Below are 21,480 nucleotides of genomic sequence, written 5' to 3' on the forward strand. Positions count from 1 at the left end.
TTTCAGAGTTTGTTCTTGAATTTATGAAAGTTTAACTTCTTCTGCTTTTGTGACAGAAATTTTATAAAGATCTGACCATTAGATCCAAGTTTTGGAAGTTTTGAATAAATTAATAACTTTTTTCCTTTTTTGCAAAATATGTTGAACTTTGACTTATTGTAACTTTGACTTATATAAATTTTTAAACTTTTTTGCTAAATTTATGAAAGTATAACTCTTTATGCTTTAGTATGAGAAATTTTGCTAAGATATGGCAATTATATCAAACGTTTTGAAGTATTGAAAGTATAGACTTCATTGTAGTTTTGAAGTAATGAAAAATTCGATTTTATTGCAAAAGTGTTGAAATTTGACCTATTGTAATGGGAGTTTTACATACATTTTTAAACTTTTTTGTTGAATTTATGAAAGTCTAACTCCTTCTGCTTTAGTAAGTGAAATTTTATAAAGATCTGGCCATTAGATCCAAGGTTTGGAAGTTTTGAATAAATTAATAACTTTTTTAGTTTTTTGCAAAATATATTGAACTTTGACCTAATATAACGGCAGTTTTATATAAATTTTCAAACTGTTTTGTTAAATTTATGAAAGTTTAACTCTTTCTGCTTTAGTATGAGAAATTTTGTCAAGATATGTCTATTAGATCAAAAGTTTTGATGTATAGAAAGTAAAGACTTCATTGTAGTTTTGAAGTAATGAAAACTTCGTATTGAACTTTGACCTATTGTGATGGGAGTTTTATATAAATTTTCAGAGCTTTTAATTGAATTTATGAAAGTTTAACTTCTTCTGCTTTTGTGAGTGAAGTTTTATAAAGATCTGGCCATTAGATCCATGATTTGGAAGCTTTGAACGAATTAATATATTTTTTACTTTTTTGCAAAATATGTTGAACTTTGACCTATTATAACTAGAGTTTTATATAAATTTTCAAATTTTTTGTTGAATTTATTAAAGTTTAACTCTTTCTGCTTTAGTATGAGAAATTTTGTCAAGATATGGCAATTAGATCAAACGTTTTGAAGCATAGAAAGTATAGACTTCATTGCAGTTTTAATAATGAAAAATTCGATTTTTTTGCAAATGTGTTAAACTTTGACCTATTGTAACGGGAGTTTTATAGAACTTTTTAAACATTTTTGTTATGTTTTGGAAAGTTTAACTTCTCCTCTTTTAGTAAACCAAATTTTATAAAGATCTGGCCATTAGATCAAAATTTTGAAATGTTGAACAAATTATTTTTTTTTTTATTTTTTTTTGCAAAATATGTTGAACTTTGACCTATTGTAACTAGAGTTTTATAGAACTTTTCAAACTTTTTTGTTATGTTTTTGAAAGATTAACTCCTTCTGCTTTAGTAAGGCAAATTTTATAAAGATCTGGCCAAAATTTTGGAAGTGTTGAACAAAGGTTTGGAATTACTAAATAAATTAATATTAAGTTTTTTGCAAAATATATTGAACTTTGATCTATTATAACGGGTGTTTCATAAAAATTTTCAAACTTTTTTGTTAAATTTCTAAAAGATCAACATCTGCTGCCTTGACAACGCAAATTTTATAAAGATCTGTTAACTATAGCAAAAGTTAGGTAGTAATGAAAATGTGGCTTATTCTTTTTTTATTTTTCAACCAAAAAATGTTATTTGTTTGTTTTTAACCCTTTTGAACTCCTAGTTCATTTAAACTATTTTCTAATTAATTTAATTTAAACCTTTTTTTAACTCGTGATTAATAATTTTCCTCCCAAAAGGTTCTCTATTAATAATTCTCTTGTAATTTCCAATAAATTTTGATTGATTTTGACATTTTTAAAATATCTATTACAGTTTTAGAAATCTTAAAAAATCATATTACCTTAAACTACCTGAAGTATTGTTATTAAAACCTTTTAAATTCTGGCAAAAACTAATATTTTTTCTATTAAATATTAAAAGGAAAATTAATGACAAAAAATTGCTTGCCTACACACACACGCACATTTTGCTAAGCATCCCTTTTTTTAGGGCAAAAAAACTGACCCATTGTGTCAAAATCATAATCATTTCTTTGTGTAAGAAAATTTCTTTGTGTTTTTCTACCCAAAAAAATTCTTTTACATTTTGTCAATCACTTTTTTTTGGTTTGATTTACAAATATCAAAAATCATTATTTTGTTTAAAATTGAATTGAATTGATTCTTTTTTGGTTAACAAGCCAAGAATTTTCTTTACAAAAATTATGATTATGCTCTCTATTAAATTTGACATGTTTATGAAGTGTTTTTCTAATTCTTTTCTATTCAATATTTTTATATATTTTTTCTAAAAAGAAAATAATGAGAATTTTACTACTGTCTTTGAAAAGCAGCTGTATGGTTAGAATAGTCTTTAAGTGAATAGAAGAAATTTTTATGAAATATATTTTTGAGTTTTAGTTATTGTTTAACAGGATATTGTGGTAAAAATTTTGAGTATTTGGTTGGAAAGGTTTTGAGGTTTGAAAAGTAAATACGATAAGAATTGTTATAAAACATTTAGAAATATATACCTCCTGCCTGAAAATAGTATTTTGAAAATTATTAAAAAGCTTAAGAAAATAAAGAATGTAAGAAACCTATAGAATTTCTTTTTTAGTTTCTTAAAATCTTTAAAAATGGTGAAAATGTCTAAAATTTTGAGTTTAAATTGAATAATGAAGCTTTTGTAAAGCTTTTTTCAAAAAGCTCTTTTATCAAAAGCTATACAATAAAAGAGCTTTTATATTATTTACACTTTATTTTGAAGAAATTTTAATTAAAAAACATTTAAAGACAAAAGCTTTCAATTTTAAGTATTTTAAAGTTTTTTTTGTAAAACTAACATTTTAAGTTTAAATTGCTTTTAAAATTTTTAAAAGCTTTTTGTTAAAAGCCCTTTTTTACAAAGCTATCAAAGAAAGTGTTTTCATTGTAGAATTGCATTCAAACCTTTTTAGCTAAAAGCTCTTTTTTCCAAAGCTGTATTTCAAACAAATCTTAATTTTACATATATTTAAAGAAAGAGCTTTCATTGTTAAATTGCATTCAAATCTTTTACAAAGCTTTTTTTGCTAAAAGCTTTTTTTCCAAAGCTGTTAAAGAAGGAGCTTTCATTATGTTTTAAACAAACTTTTATTTTATAAACTTATTAAACCAAAAGCTTTGTTGAAATTTATACTTTAAGCAGAAAAGCTTTTGATTTTAAGCTTTTTTATAAAATATTTTTATTTGGTTTACATTTTCAGGCACTTTATGCTAAGAAATTGACATTTAAATTAAATTAAAAGTTTTAGTCCAGTTTTTAGCAAAAAGTTCTTTTTTCTAAAGCTTTCAAAGAAAAAGCTTTTATGGTAATTAAGCTGTATTTTAAACAAACTTTTATTTAATAAACATTTTAAACAAAAATATATGTTGAACTTAAGGTTTAACAACAAAAGCTTTTGTATTTGAAACATTAAAAGCTTTTAATTATAATTAACTGAGGTGCTAAACATTTTCAATGCTTTTAAAATAAAAAATCTAAATTTTTTCAAACAAAATTCTTAAAAATTCATTAATATTCTCAGCTTTAGAACAAAAAGTTTCATGATGCAAAACTTTAATATGTTTCCTGTCTTTAAAAAGATATGTGTCATCTTCAATTGAACTTTTTGTTTTACAATTTGAAAAGAAAGTAGGCGTCTTCTAACTACAACAATGAGTAGGATTTTTCTTTTTCTTTTTCTAAATTATTAAAGAATTTGTTTGCATAAACTAAAGCTTTAAGGTTGGGTTTGTAATGAAACTTGAACTAAAGAAATAATTAAACTAATATCATATTAGTTTCGAAAAAAAAAACTAATAAAGACGACACTCCTAATTTCCCCTTGACAGTCCTCAATGTCAAAATAAGACTTTAAAACAATTGGCGCCAATTTAACACTAGTTAACACATGTGTGTAAAAGAAAACAATTTAAAAATAATTAAACCATAATTGTTAAACAAAAAGAAAAGAAAAACTTTAAAAATGTCACATTTACACGCAATTTTCACATAAACAATTTACAGGCTTAAACAATTTCTTGCAAAAAATAAAGAAAAGATGTTAAGAAATTTATAAAACCGGCAGCATATGGCCAAAAGAATGCCTGCCTCAACTGATCCTTATGATTTATAACCATAATTGCTGAACAAATGTAACAAATGTAGTAGTAGTAGTAGTAGTAGCAGTTAAAAGCAATTAGACTTCTTTTTATTTTGTGTTTGGAATAGCAAATTGGTAATTAAACATAAAAAAGACGTAGTGATTGACTCAATGTTGTTGTCGTCCATGTCTAAACTAATTAGCTAAACGGATTTTGAAAAGAAAATCATAAACAGCCACAAACTAGAAATTGTGGTTTTAATATAGCTGCCAACGTGTTTTTAAGCTAAAAATATATTAAAAACACTTGTTTTGGGTTTCTTAAGAAATTTCCAAAGGCTTATAATGAGTAATTGGTTTAGAAATTTATTTATAGCAAAAATTAGCATATAACTAGTTGAAAGGAAATTTAATAACATTACGTAACTAAAAATATATTATAGTTTTGTTAACAATCTAGATCTAGAGATTGAAAAGCTTAACTTTTCTTCTATTGCTACTACAAGTTTTGTACGGATTTTTAAGGTATTTCAAAGAATTTGAACTTATAATATGCATAATGAGAAAAGAAAAAGATCTCGTAAAGTTTTGAAAAAAAGCTTTCCCAAAGCTTTTATAAAAAGCTTTCCCAAAGCTTTAAAAAAGCTTTCCTATAGCTTTTAGAAAAGAAGCTTTCCTATAGCTTTTAGAAAAAAAGCTTTCTTAAAGCTTTTAGAAAAAAAGCTTTCTTAAAGCTTTTAGAAAAAAGCTTTCTTAAAGCTTTTAGAAAAAAGCTTTCTTAAGGCTTTTAGAAAAAAAGCATTCTTAAAGCTTTAAAAAAAAGCTTTCTTAAAGATTTTAGAAATAAGCTTTTAGTAAAAAGTTTTCATAAAGCGAAAAGCAAAGCTTTTAGAAAAAAAGCTTTCTTAAAGCTTTTAAGGAAAAAAGCTTTCTTAAAGCTTTTAAGGAAAAAACTTTCTTAAAGCTTTTAAGGAAAAAGCTTTCTTAAAGCTTTTAGGGAAACACATTTCTAAAAGCTTTTAGAAAATACTTTCCTAAGGCTTTTAGAATAAGTTTTCCTAACACTTTTGCGAAGAGTTTTCTTAAATATTTAAGAAAAAGCTTCTGTAAAGCTTTTATATAAAGTTGTCCTAAGGTTTTGTGACAAAGCTTTTTAAATATTTTAGAAAAATCTTCTACAAATTCTTTAGAAATGAAGCTTTTCTAAAGCCTTTAAAAAAAGCCTATGTAAAGTTTTAACTAAAAGCTTTGGTAAAACTTATCTAAACTACTTGAACTTATAAATGTTTTGCAGAGTGATCAAAGAATTTTAAATTTGTAAGAAGTCTGTTGTAGATCTTTTATTTTGGAGACTTTCGATAAGATTTTATAAAAAGCTTTCGCAAATATCATAAAGTTCTCATAAAGCTTTATTGCTATTGGCACTTATAATCATCATGTATAGTGAGCAAAGAACTTAAAACTAGTAAAAAGTCTCTTGTAGATCATAAGAATTCATAAAAAGCTTTTGCAAATATTATATAAAAGCTTTCGTTAAGATTAGATAAGAAGAAATAGTATTTGCAAAAAACTTTTGTAAAACGATGTTGCAAAACTTTTCCCAAAGACTTTCTTGAAACTGTTATAAAAAAAACTTTCCATAAAGCTTTAACAAAACTTGATGAAAACAAGTTTTTATCTGTTATGATAAACTTTGATCAAGATTTAAAGAAGGCTTTTATAAGACAATTTCGTAAAACTTTTAGAAAATGTTCTTAAATGTTTTTTAAAGCTTTTGCAAAAACCTTTTATAAGGCGATTACAGAAAAGCTTTCTTAAAGGTTTAACAAAAATGTTTTCTTAAAGCTTTTACACAAAAGCTTTCTTAAAGCTTTTATACAAAACTTTCTTAAAGCTCTTACACAAAAGCTGTCTTAAAGCTTTTCTTAAAGCTTCTACACAAAAGCTGTCTTAAAGCTTTTACAAAAAAGCTTTCTTAAAGTTTTACAAAAAAAGCTTTCATAAAGCTTTTACAGAAAAGCTTTTACAAAAAAAGCTTTCTTAAAGCTTTTACAAAAACCTTTCTTAAAGCTTTTACAAAAACCTTCTTAAAGCTTTTACAGAAAAGCTTTCTTAAAGCTTTTACAAAAAAACTTTCTTAAAGCTTTTGTAAAAAACCTTCTTAAAGCTTTTACAAAAAAGCTTTCTTAAAACTTTTACAAAAAGCTTTCTTAAAACTTTTACAAAACGCTTTCTTAAAGCTTTTACAAAAAAGATTTCTTAAAGCTTTCTTAAAGCTTTTACCAAAAAAGCTTTCTCAAAGCTTTAACAAAAAGCTTTTACAAAAAAGCTTACTTAAAGCTTTTACAAAAAAGTTTTATAACAAATTTTTGTAAAAATCTATTATAAAAGCTTTTGTTAAACTTTTAGATAAAGCTTTTTTTTTAAGTTTATTATTAGTAAAAATTGTTGAAATATTGTATCTTTAGCAAGTTTGTGATAACAAATTATCTTTCTTAAGGTTTAAACTCATAATTTCGAAAGCTTTTTGTTCCATAAAAATTTCACTCTATTTTTGTAATTATTAAAAGAAATTTCTATTTCTTTGGCAATTAAAATAGAAAGTATAAATATTTGGTCTGCCCACTCTAAGTATGAACATAAATTTATTTAATTAGTTTAATAATTGTTTAAAAAAAATTATTTTAATTGCTTAATTACTTGATTATGATTTCATAGTAATTTCCTTTTCTGGATAAAACTAAAACAGACGAATGAATGAACGACCTACACTAACTATTTTCATAATGTGTACATGACTTTTTGAACTAAACTTCCTGTAAAAATTTAAAGAAATGTATTAAATCACATATTTAAATATTTTTATATGCATATTAGCATAACAATGTATGTAAATGTTTAAAGTAAATTATATATTATTTTAAATATAAAAATTATAACAAAAAAGCTATAAAAAAGAAGTAATATAGTATGAACAAATGAATGAGTTTGGGGTACAATAGTTGTATACATTCATTATTAAATGAAAACTTCCGCTTAAATTAATCATAAATTTTTACCTCTTTTCAATTTCATTTGTATACAACCCCCTTAACAGCACACACACACATACACATAAACGGGAAAAATGTTCCGTGTGTAGCAGCAAGTGTTTTGGTTAAAGGGTTGGGCCCAGCGACTGACCTAACCATTATATAAAAATTTTCAAAATACCTTTGCATAGTTTCAACAAAGTTCTCTAAAAGGGCTTCTAGTTTTTTTTACGTTCTTTTTCCTCTAGTAATAGTAGTACGTTCTACTATTATTTTATTTATTATTAAAAAAAAGAAATATTTAAAATTTTTCCCTGTTTTAGTATATTTTACATGTGCTTTGCATTTAAAATTGTTTTTTTTTTTATTTGTTCTTCCTATATATGCTCTACTCATTTAATTGTTGAAGCATAACATCATCAACATAATCATCATTAACAACTTCATTATTAATATGCCTCAAAATCGTACTTATAGTTTGTACTTTGGCATGTGTTTTTTTTGTATTTTTTGGGCTAGAGACCATGCGTTTTGTATTCTCATACGTTTTTTTGAACTTTTGTTTTTTTATATTTTTGTAATTTAAATATTTACATGGTATAAGTTTTATTATTGTTGTTTTTTTACATAAAATGTTTACTATGAAATTTTACTCTAGAGTCAAAGCAATAGTATTGTGTGCTGTGAGCTGTAGTTTAGTTGAACATTTTTTTTATTTCAATTTGAGTTTGTTTTCATTTTACCGGCCTTTTTAAGGGGGGCAACAAGTGCCACTCTTGTTTTGGTATAATTGTTGTAAAATAAGGAGTTTTTAGCCCTTTTTGTTTGCAAAACGGAAGTTAAAATGAAATAATTTTTTTTTCTACAATTTAAATTTTGAAGGAATTTAAGAAAAAAAAAAAGACTTTTGCTTTTTACCAAAGCTTTTTGTTCATTTTATGAAAAAGCTTAACATAAAGCTTTCACAAATATTTTCGCCAATCTTTTTTCTAACAGTTTTGCAAAAGCTTTTCAAAAGAGTTTCGCCAAAGCTTTTTCTGGAAAGTTTAAAAAAGCTTTCAACTAAAGCTTTCTATAAAAGTTATACCAAATCTTTAAAAAAAAGTCTTCGGTAAAAGCTTTATACAAAGTTTTTGCTTTTTATAAATTTTTTTTTAATTTTTTTTTTGAAAAAGCTCAACATAAAGTTTTCACAAATATTTTCGCCAATCTTTTTTCTAACAGTTTTGCAAAAGCTTTCCAAAAGAGTTACGCAAAAGCTTTTAGAGAAAAGTTTAAAAAAGGTTTTAATAAAAGCTCTCTATAAAAAGTATAAAAAATCTTTCAAAAAGTCTTTATACAAAGTTTTTGCTTTTCATAAAGGCTTTTTGTACTTTTTATGAAAGAGCTTAACATAAAGCTTTCACAAACTTTTTTCGCAAAAGCATTTTGTGAAAAGTTTAAAAAAGCCTTTAATAAAAGCTTTTTCTATTAAATCTTTTAGTTAAAGTTTTTATAAAAAGTTGTTGCTTTTTATAAAAGCTTAAATGTATGACTTTTTATACTTTTTAGGAAAACTAATTTTTAACATAAATAAAAAGCTTTTACAAAAATTTTCAAAAATATGAAAAAACAATAAATTTATTAAATGAAATATGTTTTTATGAAAAGCTTTAAAAAAAGTTTTGATTTTTTTAGAAAAGCTTTTTGTAGTAAAATCATTAGAAGGGCTTTTTCTAGTAAAAACTTTAGAAAAGCTTTTTCATGTAAAATATTTAGAAAAGCTTTTAATAGTAAAACTTTTAACAGTTTTTAATGAAAAGCTTTTTTTATAATTTTTATTTAGAAAAGCTTGTTTTAATAAAAACTTTAGGAAAAGCTATTTCTAGTAAAATCTTTGGAAAAGCTTTTATAAAGGTTTTTATAGTAAAAGATTTAGAAAAGCTTTTATAGTAAAATCGTTCGAATTTTAAAGAAAGCTTTTTATAGTAAAATCTTTCGAATTTTAAGAAAAGTTTTTTCTGTAAAATGTTTAGAAAAGCTTTTTCTAGAAAAAATTTTAAAAAAGCTTTATTAGTAAAAACTTTAAAAAGCTTTATTAGTAAAAAATTTAGAAAAGCTTTTTCTAGTAACAATTTTAAGAAAAGCTTTTTCAGTAAAATCTTAAGAAATAAAATCTTAAGGAATAATTTTAAGAAAAAATTTAGAATAGATTTTTTTGGTAACAACTTTAAAAAAGCTTTTTTTAGTAAAAGCTTTAAAAAGCTTTTTCTAGTAAAAGCTTTAAAAAGCTTTTTTTGGTAAAAGCTTTAAAAAAGCTTTTTCTGGTAAAAAACTATCAAAAAAGCTTTTTTTATAAAATTTTAATATTGAAAGCAATTCTTCAATATAGTATTGATTCTTAATTGTTTATTTACTTTGTTTTCTTTAAATTTGTTTTATTTATTTGTTTTTGCTTGTAATTATTTATCACTTAAATTATCTTATCACATAATTAGCTTTCAGGTTTTTTATTTTTAAAACACATTTTTATCAGACAATGCTTTGTTGCAAAAAAAAAAAAAAAAAACGAAATGAACTGTAATTTGCAATTTATTACTTCAAGGGGACTTAAGTAATCTTATCACTGAAATGATAAAATACTGAAAAAAAAGAAAAGAAAAGGGGGAGTATTGACTAAAAACTATTATTAACAAATTATTTAATTAAATATCTAGACATTCAAAGAATGGTTAACAATTAGAAAAAAATCCCTTAAATTTGAAAAGAAATTGAAACAGGAAGTGTTTCAGAGATAAGTTTTGTGGGTATATTTTGCTTTATTTCTGACAGTGTATTTTTCTTATTTAAATTATTTATCAATTATTTAATTTGTTTATAATATTAACTTAAAAGTTAGTTTATAGCTGCTAATAATAATAATAAAAAAAGCTTTTTTTCTCCCTCCTTTTTAAAGTATTTCACGATTTTATGTGTGTTTTTTTATAGAAATTACTTTTTTCTAAAACACGTTTTTTTACAGACTTTATATTCTTTCTTTATTAATTTAACACTTGTTTAAGTATTTTTTAAACAAACAAAGAGCTTTTCATGGGCAATTAAATTTGCCTTTAATAAAAGCAAAAACAGCAACAAAATACTTAAATAAATTATTTCAAAATGAGATCATATGAAGTGTTAATTAATAGAAATTCCAAAAACAAATTGTCTCTCAAGAGACAACAAAAAAAAACTCATAATAATTTTATAATAAATTAATTTTGAATTACTTAACAATTTTCAATTAAAAACATGATACTTGACAGCAGCCTGTGTAAGAAAATTTAAAGATTGTTTGGCTGTGTTGTAGCAGCAGGAGTCCTTTTTTTGGGAAGTCCTCTTAAGGCTTAAATATAGACTCCAGAAAATAATTAATGATTAGCAAATGATTAAGCTGAAAATAACACTTCAAATATTTGAAATGTTTTAGGATTTCTTTTTTTTCTTTAAAGAAAATTTTACAAATCATTGAATGTCTGCTAAAAAAATCAAAATGTTTATTTAAAAAAATAATGAAAAAAAAGAAACTCTCTTAAAGATTAATGATGTTTTAAATGAAATTTTCTTTTTATAAAAAAACGCTATAAAAATTTAGCACCTTTTTTTCTAACTAAAACTAAATAAATTTTATTTAAATTTATATTATTTCTAAATTAACACCTGTTTTTCTTTAATACTGCTCGGGCATGCTTTGGCCGTGAAGTTTTTTTTAGCCACTAAGTTAATTCTACTTTATATAAAACATACATACATACATGTATCATAAATTAATATAAACAAAATCATAAAAACCCACTTGTTGTAAACTAAAACAATAAATTACTTAAAAAATTATTGTGTTATTTTCCTTTTTGTTAAAAAAAAGTTAAACAAAAGAATAATCTCTAAATAATTGTTTGAAAAAGAAAAAAAATCATTAAATAAAAAACAAGCATTACAAAGTATCATTAATTATCTACAGGCCCTACACCTGCCTTTAATCAACTATGACCCAGAAAAAGCTTATTATAAACTTCCGCTTTTAAAAGCTACTTTTTTTTTTTGAATTTTCAAAACTTAACTAATTATCCATAATTATCAAAAAATACAACTTTAAAGAGAATTTTCCTACAACTTTTATTTCTAGCTATAAAAAGCTGTAATACAGACAATATTATAGCAAAAAAAAAAGCTTAAACTTTATAAAAATCTGTATTTTTAACGCTTAAGTTAAAATTTTTCCTTGATTATTTTAAAAATATTCCCAGATTTTGATAAATTTACCAAATTTAGTTTCTTATAGTAAAAGCTTTAAAATTTCAACTAAAAGCTTTAACCTAAAGATCTTAAAAAAAGAACAAATTTTACTTTTAGTTGTTTCTTTTTGTTAAAGTTATCAAATGTTATTAATTATAGTAAAAGCTTTTTTTATTAAAAGGTAAAAAAAAGCTTTTACTATAATTAATATAATTTGATAAATTTATCAAAAAGAAACAACTAAAAGTAAAATTTGTTATTTTTCTCAAAACTTTGGAAATTTTGTCATTTGTTAAATTTTTCCCTAATTATTAAAACATTTAAGCCGTTTGGGATAAATTTGGGCAAATTTTGTTTGTTATGGTAAAAACTTTTAAATTTTAATATAAAAGCTTTTATTGAAAACTTTTAAAATCTTAAAATTTTTGAAAATCAAGTTATTTTTTTCATATTTAACTTAGTTGAGTTAATTTTTCAAAATTTTTGTGCATTTTTAGTAAAAGCTTTTAAATTTTAATGAAAAAGCTTTTATTGAAAACTTTTAAAGAGTAATAATTTTTGCAAGTTATGTTATTTTTTTAATATTTAACTTAGTTGGGTTAATTTTTTTAAATTTTTGTAAATTTTTAATAAAAGCTTTTAAATTTTAATAAAAAAGCTTTTATCTAAAACTTTTAAAATCTAAAAATTTTTGATAATCAAGTTATTTTTTTCATATTTAACTTAGATGGTTAATTTTTCTTAATTTTTGTAAATTTTTAATAAAAGCTTTTAAATTTTAATAAAAAAGCTTTTATCTAAAACTTTTAAAGTCTAAAAATTTTTTAAAATCAATTTATTTTTTTTAATATTTAACTTAATTGGGTTAATTTTTCTAAATTTTTGTACATTTTTAGTAAAAGCTTTATAAGTTTGTGAAACAAAGCTTTTATTGAAAACTTTTAAAATCCAAAAATTTTTGAAAATCATGCTATTTTTTCATATTTAACTTCATTGGGTTAATTTTTTCAAATTTTTGCACTTTTTAGTAAAAGCTTTAAAAGTTGAACAAAAAAGCTTTTTCCTAAAACTTTTAAAATTTTAAAAATTTTTGCAAATCACGTAATTTTTTTAATATTTAACTTAGTTTGGTTGAAATTTCCAAATTTTTGTACATTTTTAGTAAAAGCTTTACAAGTTTAACAAAAAAAGCTTTTTTCCAAAACTTAAGAAAAGGTTGATGTTCTTAAATTAGCTTCATTTTAAACAAATTTGTTTAATTTTTTACGAAATTTGTTAAATTTCCTTTTCCAAATCAAACTTTTAATTTACTGTCACAACAATAACTTAATCTTTTGCAAACTATTGAATGTAATTTTCCTGTTATTTTTACTTAATCAGGTATTGTGTGTAAATTTTCACATCATTTTTTTTCACATTCATTTTCCACTATTTGCTAATTTTTTCACACTTTTGCGGAAGTCACAGAGTAACACGTTTGTATGTGAAAACAACTTGGCAAATGTAATATGTAGTTATAAAAAGCAAAAGTGTCAACATATTAAATAGCCCGCATTTTAGTGGATAAAATTTAAAATTTGAAATCAATTGTGAAGTAGTATTAAGATTAGTATAAGATGGTCTTTTAATTAACAAAAGAAAATATTTGTTAACAGTCCTTTTAATGACCCCTATGACTGTTGAACAAATATTAAGAAATTATAAATTTATGTTTTAAAAAGGGAGGCCTTTTTTTAAATGAGTATTTAAACATTCAGGGGATTTAAAGAAACAGGATACCTTTATAAGTTATTAATAAACCAATTTTAAGGTTAAGGTTATTAATCTTATAAATTTAGTTAATTATAACTTAACAATCAATAAAAGCTTTCATAATATGCTATTTTTTGGCAGCTTTTTGTCTCCTCCTGCCCTTTGGCTGTTTAGTTTTGCAAAACTTTGCATAAGTGTGGTAATAACTTTATTGCCAATTATGATTTATTTGTTTCATAAATTAACAAAACCGTTTATTGTTTAACACATAATTATGTTGGTCGTTAAAAAAAAACATCTCTTAAAAAATTAAGTAATTTTTTTGTAAAAAATTTTCAACTTTTTTATCTTCATCTTATAATTATTTCGCTTATTGTTATGGTTATTTTTCTTTAATAATGTTTTTGTTTAGTAATCACAGTGACACAAACAAAATGTTTAAGAAAAAAAAAAACGTATTTTGTTGAAATTGAAACTTAATTGAGTTAAGTGCTGAAGATCATTATTATCATTATTATGATTAAAATTGAAATGAAAGTGAAATTTTGAAAAGAAAACTTTGACCAATAAGTAGTATAAGCCAAAAAAAAGAAACTTTTTTTTCGATTAAAAATGATTACAAAGTTCAAATCAGTTCAATGAGAGGTTAATAACAAAATTCCAAAAGAAAATTTCAATTAAAATTGAAGATTTACATAAAAGCTTTCTAATTTGCATTAGAAATCTAAAGGTTTTTTGACGGCTAAGTTAAGTTAGTTTTCAAGAAAAACCTTTTCAAACAACAAATTTGAAACAAAAATATCATATTTAAAAAAAAAAAAAAACTGTATAAAGCTTCTCTTAACAATAAAGCTTTTTTAAAAAATGTATCCAAAAACCAGCTTAAAGCTATAGAAAACCTCGCTAGATGATTTACTATTCATTAGATGGTAAAAATATCATATTTTTCAAAAGTTGTTTGCTTGTGTAACTATATTAAGCTTTTCATAACAAGAAAGCTTTTTAAAAAAAATTTATCCAAAAACAAGCTTAAAGCTATAGAAAACCTCATCATATAATTTAAAACCTATTAAAACGAAAAAATATTAATTTTTCCAAGTTTTTGAAAAAAAAGCTTTTTTTCTTAACTAAAGCTTTTTCTTAACAAAATTGTAGAAAAGGCCTTTTTTTTAAACAAAATAATACTAATAAACTATAATATACACAAAATTTCAATGTTTTAAACATTTTTCCCAAAAAAGCTTTTTTAAACTTCTGATTAATTACAATAGGTTTTAACAATAAAGCTTTTAGAGAAATTTTAACCAAAAGATGCTTTAAATTTGAAAACACTTCATTGGATACATTTTTTATTCAATTGCCGGTAAAAATATGAATTTTTCAAAAAATTTTGAAAAAAGCTTTTTTTCTTAACTAGCATTATTTAAACAAAAGCTTTAAAAAAGCTTTTTTTCTACGAAAAATAATGTTATTTTAATTTAAATAAAGAAAACAATTTAATTTTTTATATTTTTTGAACGTTTAAAAAAAGCTTTTTGCTTAACATCACAATTTCTTTAATAAAAGCTCTCTAAAAGTTTTTTTGCAAACAAAATAATGAAATTTAAGTTAAGTTAAAGTAAATAATTTAATTGTTAAAGCATTTTTGGTAATTTTTAAAGAAAGCTTTTTGCTTAATATTAAAATTTCTTTAATAAAAGCTCTATAAAAAGCTATTTTACCACAAAACAATGAAATGAAAGTTCAATTGAAGAAAAATTTTTATTTTTAATATTTTTTGAAAATTTTTTAAAAAAAGCTTTTTTCTTAAAATTAAAATTTCCTTAATAAAAGCTCCACAAAAAGCTTTTATGCGACAAAATAATAAAATTTAAGTAAAGTTAAAGAAAATATTTTAATTGTTAATGTATTTTTGCAAAATTTTTGGAAAGAGCTTTTTTCTTAATATTAATTCTTAACACAATAATATAGTAAGAGCTTAATTATTTATATCACATTATTATTGAGTCAAGAATTAGTAAAAATTAAGTTTTTCCTTATAACATTTTATTTTTTTAAATTTTGGTAAAAAAGCTTTTTTTTTCAATATTTACAAAAAATTTCCAAAAAAAGCTTTTTTATTAGAAAATACTAATATAACAGATAAATTTGTTAAAAAAATATAAAATTTTCAAAATTTTTTTAAAAAAAAAGCTTTTTCATAATTTTGATAGTTTTTGGTAGCTATTATAGAAAAAGCTTGTTTTTTTTTAATATTTTTATACTATATTTAAGTTAAACGTTTTTATTCTTTGTAATAAATAAGAAAAATAAGTTTTTTTTACAAAAAATTCATAAATTTGACCAAATTCTACAAATTTTCATTATCATTTTCTATAAATTAAGAAATATTTGTATTAAAAGCTTAGAAAAAGCTTAAAGCTTTAGGTTTAGATGGAAATTTTATAACTTTTAGCTGATATCTTTCTATCATAGCAACAAACTCTTTAAGTTCTCATTATATTTTTTCTATAATTTAAGAAATTTTTATATGAAAAGCTCAGAGAAAGCTTAAAGCTTTAGGTTTAGACTAAAATGTTATTACTTTTATCTGCTATCTTTCATCATAGCAAATTTTGAAAGTTATTATTTCTTTCCACTTTCCGCTTTAAACCTTAGCTACCAAATTACTGTCAATCTTGCCAAAAGCTTAAATGATCTCTCACATTCATTCAACTCTATCATTTAAATCATTTGATATCGTAACTTTAGCATGGTTACATTGTAATTTTTAACTAGTTTTTTTATTACTTATTTAAAGTGTAAACTTTATGATGACCCCTTGCTGGTTTGCAACAGTCTATATACAACATAAATTTGTCATTTCAATTTCAGTTCGTTTTTTTTTTTGTTGTGTGTCTGTTACACATCAACCAAATATTTGTCAAATGCACATGTTACTTTATAGACAATTAGATAGATAGTTTTTTTGTATAGACGAAAGTATAACAATATCATCATATCAGGCATAAGTAGTATAGCGATCGTCTAAACCACAATGTTAAATGATGATATACTAGACCTCTAGACTTTGTCTATGGATGTTTGAAAAAGTACATATATTTTAGTTAGATAGAGGAATTGTAAGCAGCATTTTTAATGAAATTATTATGATGATGATTATTATTATTGTGGGAAACGTTAGAGTAACAAATATATAAAAAGAGAAAATGAGGAAGATGTTTGAAAAAATTACAAAAAAATATTTGCAATAAGAGTAATAAATAAAAAAAATGTGTAAAGAAATGAACGTGCTTAAAGTAAATTTGAGAAAGCTTTGATAAAAAGTGTAAAAATATTGTAAAGCTTTACATAAATAAGTAGAAATAAAACAAAGCTTTAATAAGGTTTAATAGTAAAACTTTGCTTTGTAAAGCTTTGCAAATTTCAAAAGCTTGTAAGTTGTAGTACATATTAAACAAAAAAAGCTTTTTTTCAAAAGTTATCATCATTATAGCAATTAAAACTTTAATAATACCTTTAAAGCAAGTTCTTTTGGAATAAATAAATTTAACAAAAAACCGGTTTGAAATCTTAATGAATCAATCTTGTATTATTTAATATAAAATAAAATCTTATTAACATATTCCTCTTATATTTTTCTACAAAATTCTTGTTTGTGTGTCTCTTATCTTGTCTGTTTTTTTTTTTGCAAAAAAAATATTATAAATATTATTTGTTTCTATATTATTTAGCAAATAAACAATAATCAGCAGTTTTAACTATCTGCTTTTGCAAAAATAAAAGCTTTTTTTTCATCATAAAATTTAAATGATCCTTGACTATAGGTTAAAAAAAATATGATTTGCTCTATTTTTTGCACTCTGTTTCCATAAGTTATTTATTTATAAATAATAAAAATATTATTAATTAATAATAATTGTGGAAAAAAATGACTAAAAGTTTATTCAACTAACATCTAGTTGCTTTATGCAGGGAAATTATTGATTAATTAAAAGAACTTTGAACTTTGAAAGAGATAAAAGGGGAAAGGGAGAAAGTAATAGAATTGAGAAGAGAACTAAAACAGAACTAGAACAGAACTAGAATAGAACTAGAACAGAACTAGAAAAGCACTAGAACAGAACTAGAACAGAACTAGAACGAGAACTAGAACAGAACTAGAACAGAACTAGAACAGAACTAGAACAGAACTAGAACTAGAACTAGAACAGACACAGAACTAGAAAAGTAGAACAGAACTAGAACAGAACTAGAAAAGAACTAGAACAGCAGTAGAATAGAACTTGATAGAACTAGAACATGAACCTGAACAGAACAATAACAGAACTTGAAGCGAGAACTAGGACAAAACTAGACAGAACAGACTAGAACAGAACTAGACAGAACTAGATCAGAACTAGAGCAGAACTAGAACAGAACTAGAACCAGAGCTAGAACAGAACTAGAACAGAACTAGAACAGAACTAGAAACTAGAACTAGAACAGAACTAGAAAGAACTAGGAACAGAACTAGAACAGAACTAGAACAGAACAGAAACTAGAACAGAACTGAACAGAACTTAGAACAGGAACTAGAACAGAACTAGAACAGAACTTACTAGAACAGAACTAGAACATAAATAGAACCAGAACTAGAACAGAACTAGAACAAGAACTAGAACAGAACTAGAACAGACGAGAACAGAACTAGAACAGAACTAGAACAGAACTAGAACAGAACTAGAACAGAACTAGAACAGAACTAGAACAGAACTAGAACAGAACTAGAACAGAACTAGAACAGACTAGAACAGAACTAGAACAGAACTAGAACAGAACTAGAACAGAACTAGAACAGAACTAGAACAGAACTAGAACTAAACGAGAACTGAACTAGAACTCAACTAGAACTAAACTAGAACTGATTTAGTACTAAACTAGAACTGATTTAGTACTAAACTAGAACTGATTTAGAACTGAACTAGAACTAAACTAGAACTGATTTAGTACTAAACTTGAACTGATTTAGAACTGAACTAGAACAGAACTAGAACAGAACTAGAGCTAAACTAGAACTGAACTAGAACTCAACTAGAACTCAGCTAGAACTGAACTAGAACTAAACTAGAACTAAACTAGAACTGATTTAGAACTGAACTAGAGCAGAACTAGAACAAAACTAAAACAGAACTAGAACTAAACTAGAACTGAACTAGAACTCAACTATAACTAAACTAGAACTGATTTAGAACTGAAGTAGAACTGAACTAGAACAGAACTAGAACAGAACTAGAACAGAACTAGAACAGAACTAGAAAAGAACTAGAACAGAACAAGAAAAAAACTGAACTAGAACTGAACTGGAACTGAACTATAACTGAACTAGAACTGAACTAGACCTAAACTAGAACTGAACTAAAACTGAAGTAGAAGTGATTTAGAACAGAACTAGAACTGATTTAGAACAAAACTACAAGTAACTGACGTCCTACTGTTACTTCCTAAAGCTTTGTTTACAAAAAAAAAAACTTTCTTAAGATTTAAGATTAGTTCAAAAGCTTGTTATTTTCAAAAGCTTCTTTCTGTTTTTTTTTAGAAAAATTATCATTTTTTGTATTTGGTGTGTTTTCCGTTATCCGACAACAACACTCTACCTCACCTGATTTCCTTTTTTCCCGATCGGGAACGACTAGTGATTTGGCACGTTTAACACGTAACGAACGGCGGCGTATGCTGCGTAAAAAAGCTTCGGGCATGCGTGAAAAGCGCTGTGGCGTATCGGGAGCTTTTGTGCGTTCAGGTAAAAAGAAATTTTTAACAGCCAACATAATGATAATTTTAAAATTAATTAATTTACTTTTTAGAAAATACTTTAAAATCCTTTCAAAATTATAGGAAAAGTTTTCAATTTTTTTTAAATTTGTTTGGTTTTTAATTGTTAATTAAGATGCTTTTTTGTTGTTGTTTTTTTATAGATTTAATCTATTATTATTATAATTTGGTATTTTTATTTGGGGTTTATTTAAGGTTTATTTCTGCAATTTTTTGTTGTTATAAATTTTTGTTGATGACATTCATTTTTCGTTTTATAGTTTTAAAAATTTGCATTTTAAATTATTTCATTTTATGTTTAAGGTATTTTTATAAAAAAATTTTTGCTAATGAATTTTAAAATTTTTTTGATTTTTGGTGAATGTCTTGTGTTATAAGTGACTAATTCTGCCTTATAGCAACGTTTTATTTTATTTAATATTTAACATTTTGTTTATATAAAATTATTTTTTAAAATATTCAATTTAATTTGTTGTTATTAGTCACTTTTATTAAAACCTTTTGCTATTTAAATCATTTTTTTTCTTTCAAAAAATTCAGGTGACATAATCTGTTTAATTTATTATAATTTTTGCACAATTATTAGACAATTTTTTTTGTTAAAAAAAAACTTTTGCTTTTTTATAATTTTTAGAGATTTTTTTAACTTTTTAAAAATTTTATTTAAAAAAAACATTCACTATTTGTTGTTGTTGTTTTTTTTAAATATTAAAACCCCTTAACTAATTATTATGTTTAATTATTACACTTTTTTTATGATGTATGTGTGTGTGTGTGTTTTTGCTTTTACGTAAAATTTTGCTGTAACCCACTTCGAAAACTAGACAAAACCGTCGTAAAACGTCAAAATTTTCTTTATAATATAAAACTGCCACGGACAGCAGTTCCTCTAGCAACCGTACTAGAGCAAAGTTAAAACACAACTGAAGGGAAATTTTTAACCACACAATGTTATTAAATGAAAATAAATAATGTTATTAACAGCACATGTAACTGTTAATAACAGCTTTAGACAATAACAAAAACTGGTGGTTGTTTTTATTGTTTACCTCTACAAAAAAACACACAAGCTGAAGAAAAAAAAATATCCCATAATAACTCAACAGAGGGAAATTTTAACATAACAAACTGTTAACTCTATACTAAATATATAACAGTAATGTTATCTTTACACTAAGTTAAAATAATAAAAGAAAATCATTTACACACACCATGGGGGTAAATTTTCAACATGTTTTTTCTAGTTTTTGTTTTGCTTAGCAATTTCTATTTTCTTAGCTGTATGAGCCGCTAAAGCAACAAAATACAATTATGTTACACACAAACACACATAATCACACATACTACTTTATAAATAAAACCTTTGCTTCTCTTTAATAATATAGATTTAACCTCTTGAAAAATATTGTTTTTTACCTTAGCCCCCTTTTTCCTAACGGAAGTGTTATTGTCTTTCCTATTCCAGTCTGTTTAAAAAAAAATTGCTGCCAAATCAAAAAAATTTGCCAAATATCACAAAATAAACACAAAAACAAACACAATCATACACCCAAAACATGATCAAAATTATAAATAACAACAAATAGTCAATGAATGTTTTTGTCTTGGGGAAAAAAGGCAAAATGTTATAGGAAAAGGTTTAAGAGTTAAGATGCGGCCAAAACTAACATTGAGACAAATTGTTTACCGCATAGAGATAAACATATAAAAAAAAACACAGAAAACAAAACAAGGAAGTAGAAGAAAAATTTAATAAAAAAGAAAAAATAAAATGTAAATAAACACATAGACTAAAGAAAAATCTCCCAAAATCTTAATGAAAATGGAATAAAAAAAAAAGAAAGACTTTTACGGATTAAAGGTCAACAGAGGCTAAAAGTACTAACAAAAGATTAAAAATAAAAATGGAAATTAAACTAGAAGAGAAATAGAACAAAACTAGAACAGAAGTAGAAAAGAACTAGAACAGAGCTAGAACAGAACTAGAACAGAACTAGAACAGAACTAGAACAGAACTAGAACAGAACTAGAACAGAACTAGAACAGAACTAGAACAGAACTAGAACAGAACTAGAACAGAACTAGAACAGAACTAGAACAGAACTAAAACAGAACTAGAAACAGAAAAATAGAACTAGAACTGAACTAGAACTGAACTAGAACTGAACTAGAACTGAACTAGAACTGAATTAGAACTGAACTAGAACTGAAATAGAACAGAACTAGGACAGAACTAGAACAGAATTAGAATAGAACAGAACTAGAAAAGAACTGGAACAGGACTAAAACAGAACTAGAACAGAACTAGAAAAGAACTGGAACAGGACTAAAACAGAACTAGAACAGAACTAGAACAGAACTAAAACAGAACTAGAACGGAACTAGAACAGAACTAAATCAGAACTTGAACAGAACTAGAATAGAACTAGAACAGAACTAGAATAGAACTAGAACAGAACTAGAAAAGAACTAGAATAGAACTAGAACAGAACTAGAATAAAACTAAT

At 24.0% G+C, this 21,480-nt stretch overlaps 1 protein-coding gene across 1 annotated transcript in view; it reads right to left on the reverse strand.

Moving 5' to 3' along the window:
• LOC119609051 (centaurin-gamma-1A) overlaps positions 1-19,487 on the reverse strand; it is a 67,961-nt gene extending 48,474 nt beyond the window's left edge. Inside the window, exon 1 of the mRNA XM_037963726.1 lies at positions 18,801-19,487. Within this exon, the coding sequence (XP_037819654.1) occupies positions 18,801-18,969 (169 nt within the window). The 5' untranslated portion in view covers positions 18,970-19,487. The remainder of the gene's footprint in view (positions 1-18,800) is intronic.
• Positions 19,488-21,480: the final 1,993 nt, after the last annotated feature.

The sequence above is a fragment of the Lucilia sericata genome, unplaced genomic scaffold (genome assembly GCF_015586225.1).
Source record: "Lucilia sericata isolate MDLA Ls3-8-SP2 unplaced genomic scaffold, ASM1558622v1 Contig000923F_arrow, whole genome shotgun sequence".
Lineage (NCBI taxonomy): Eukaryota > Metazoa > Arthropoda > Insecta > Diptera > Calliphoridae > Lucilia > Lucilia sericata.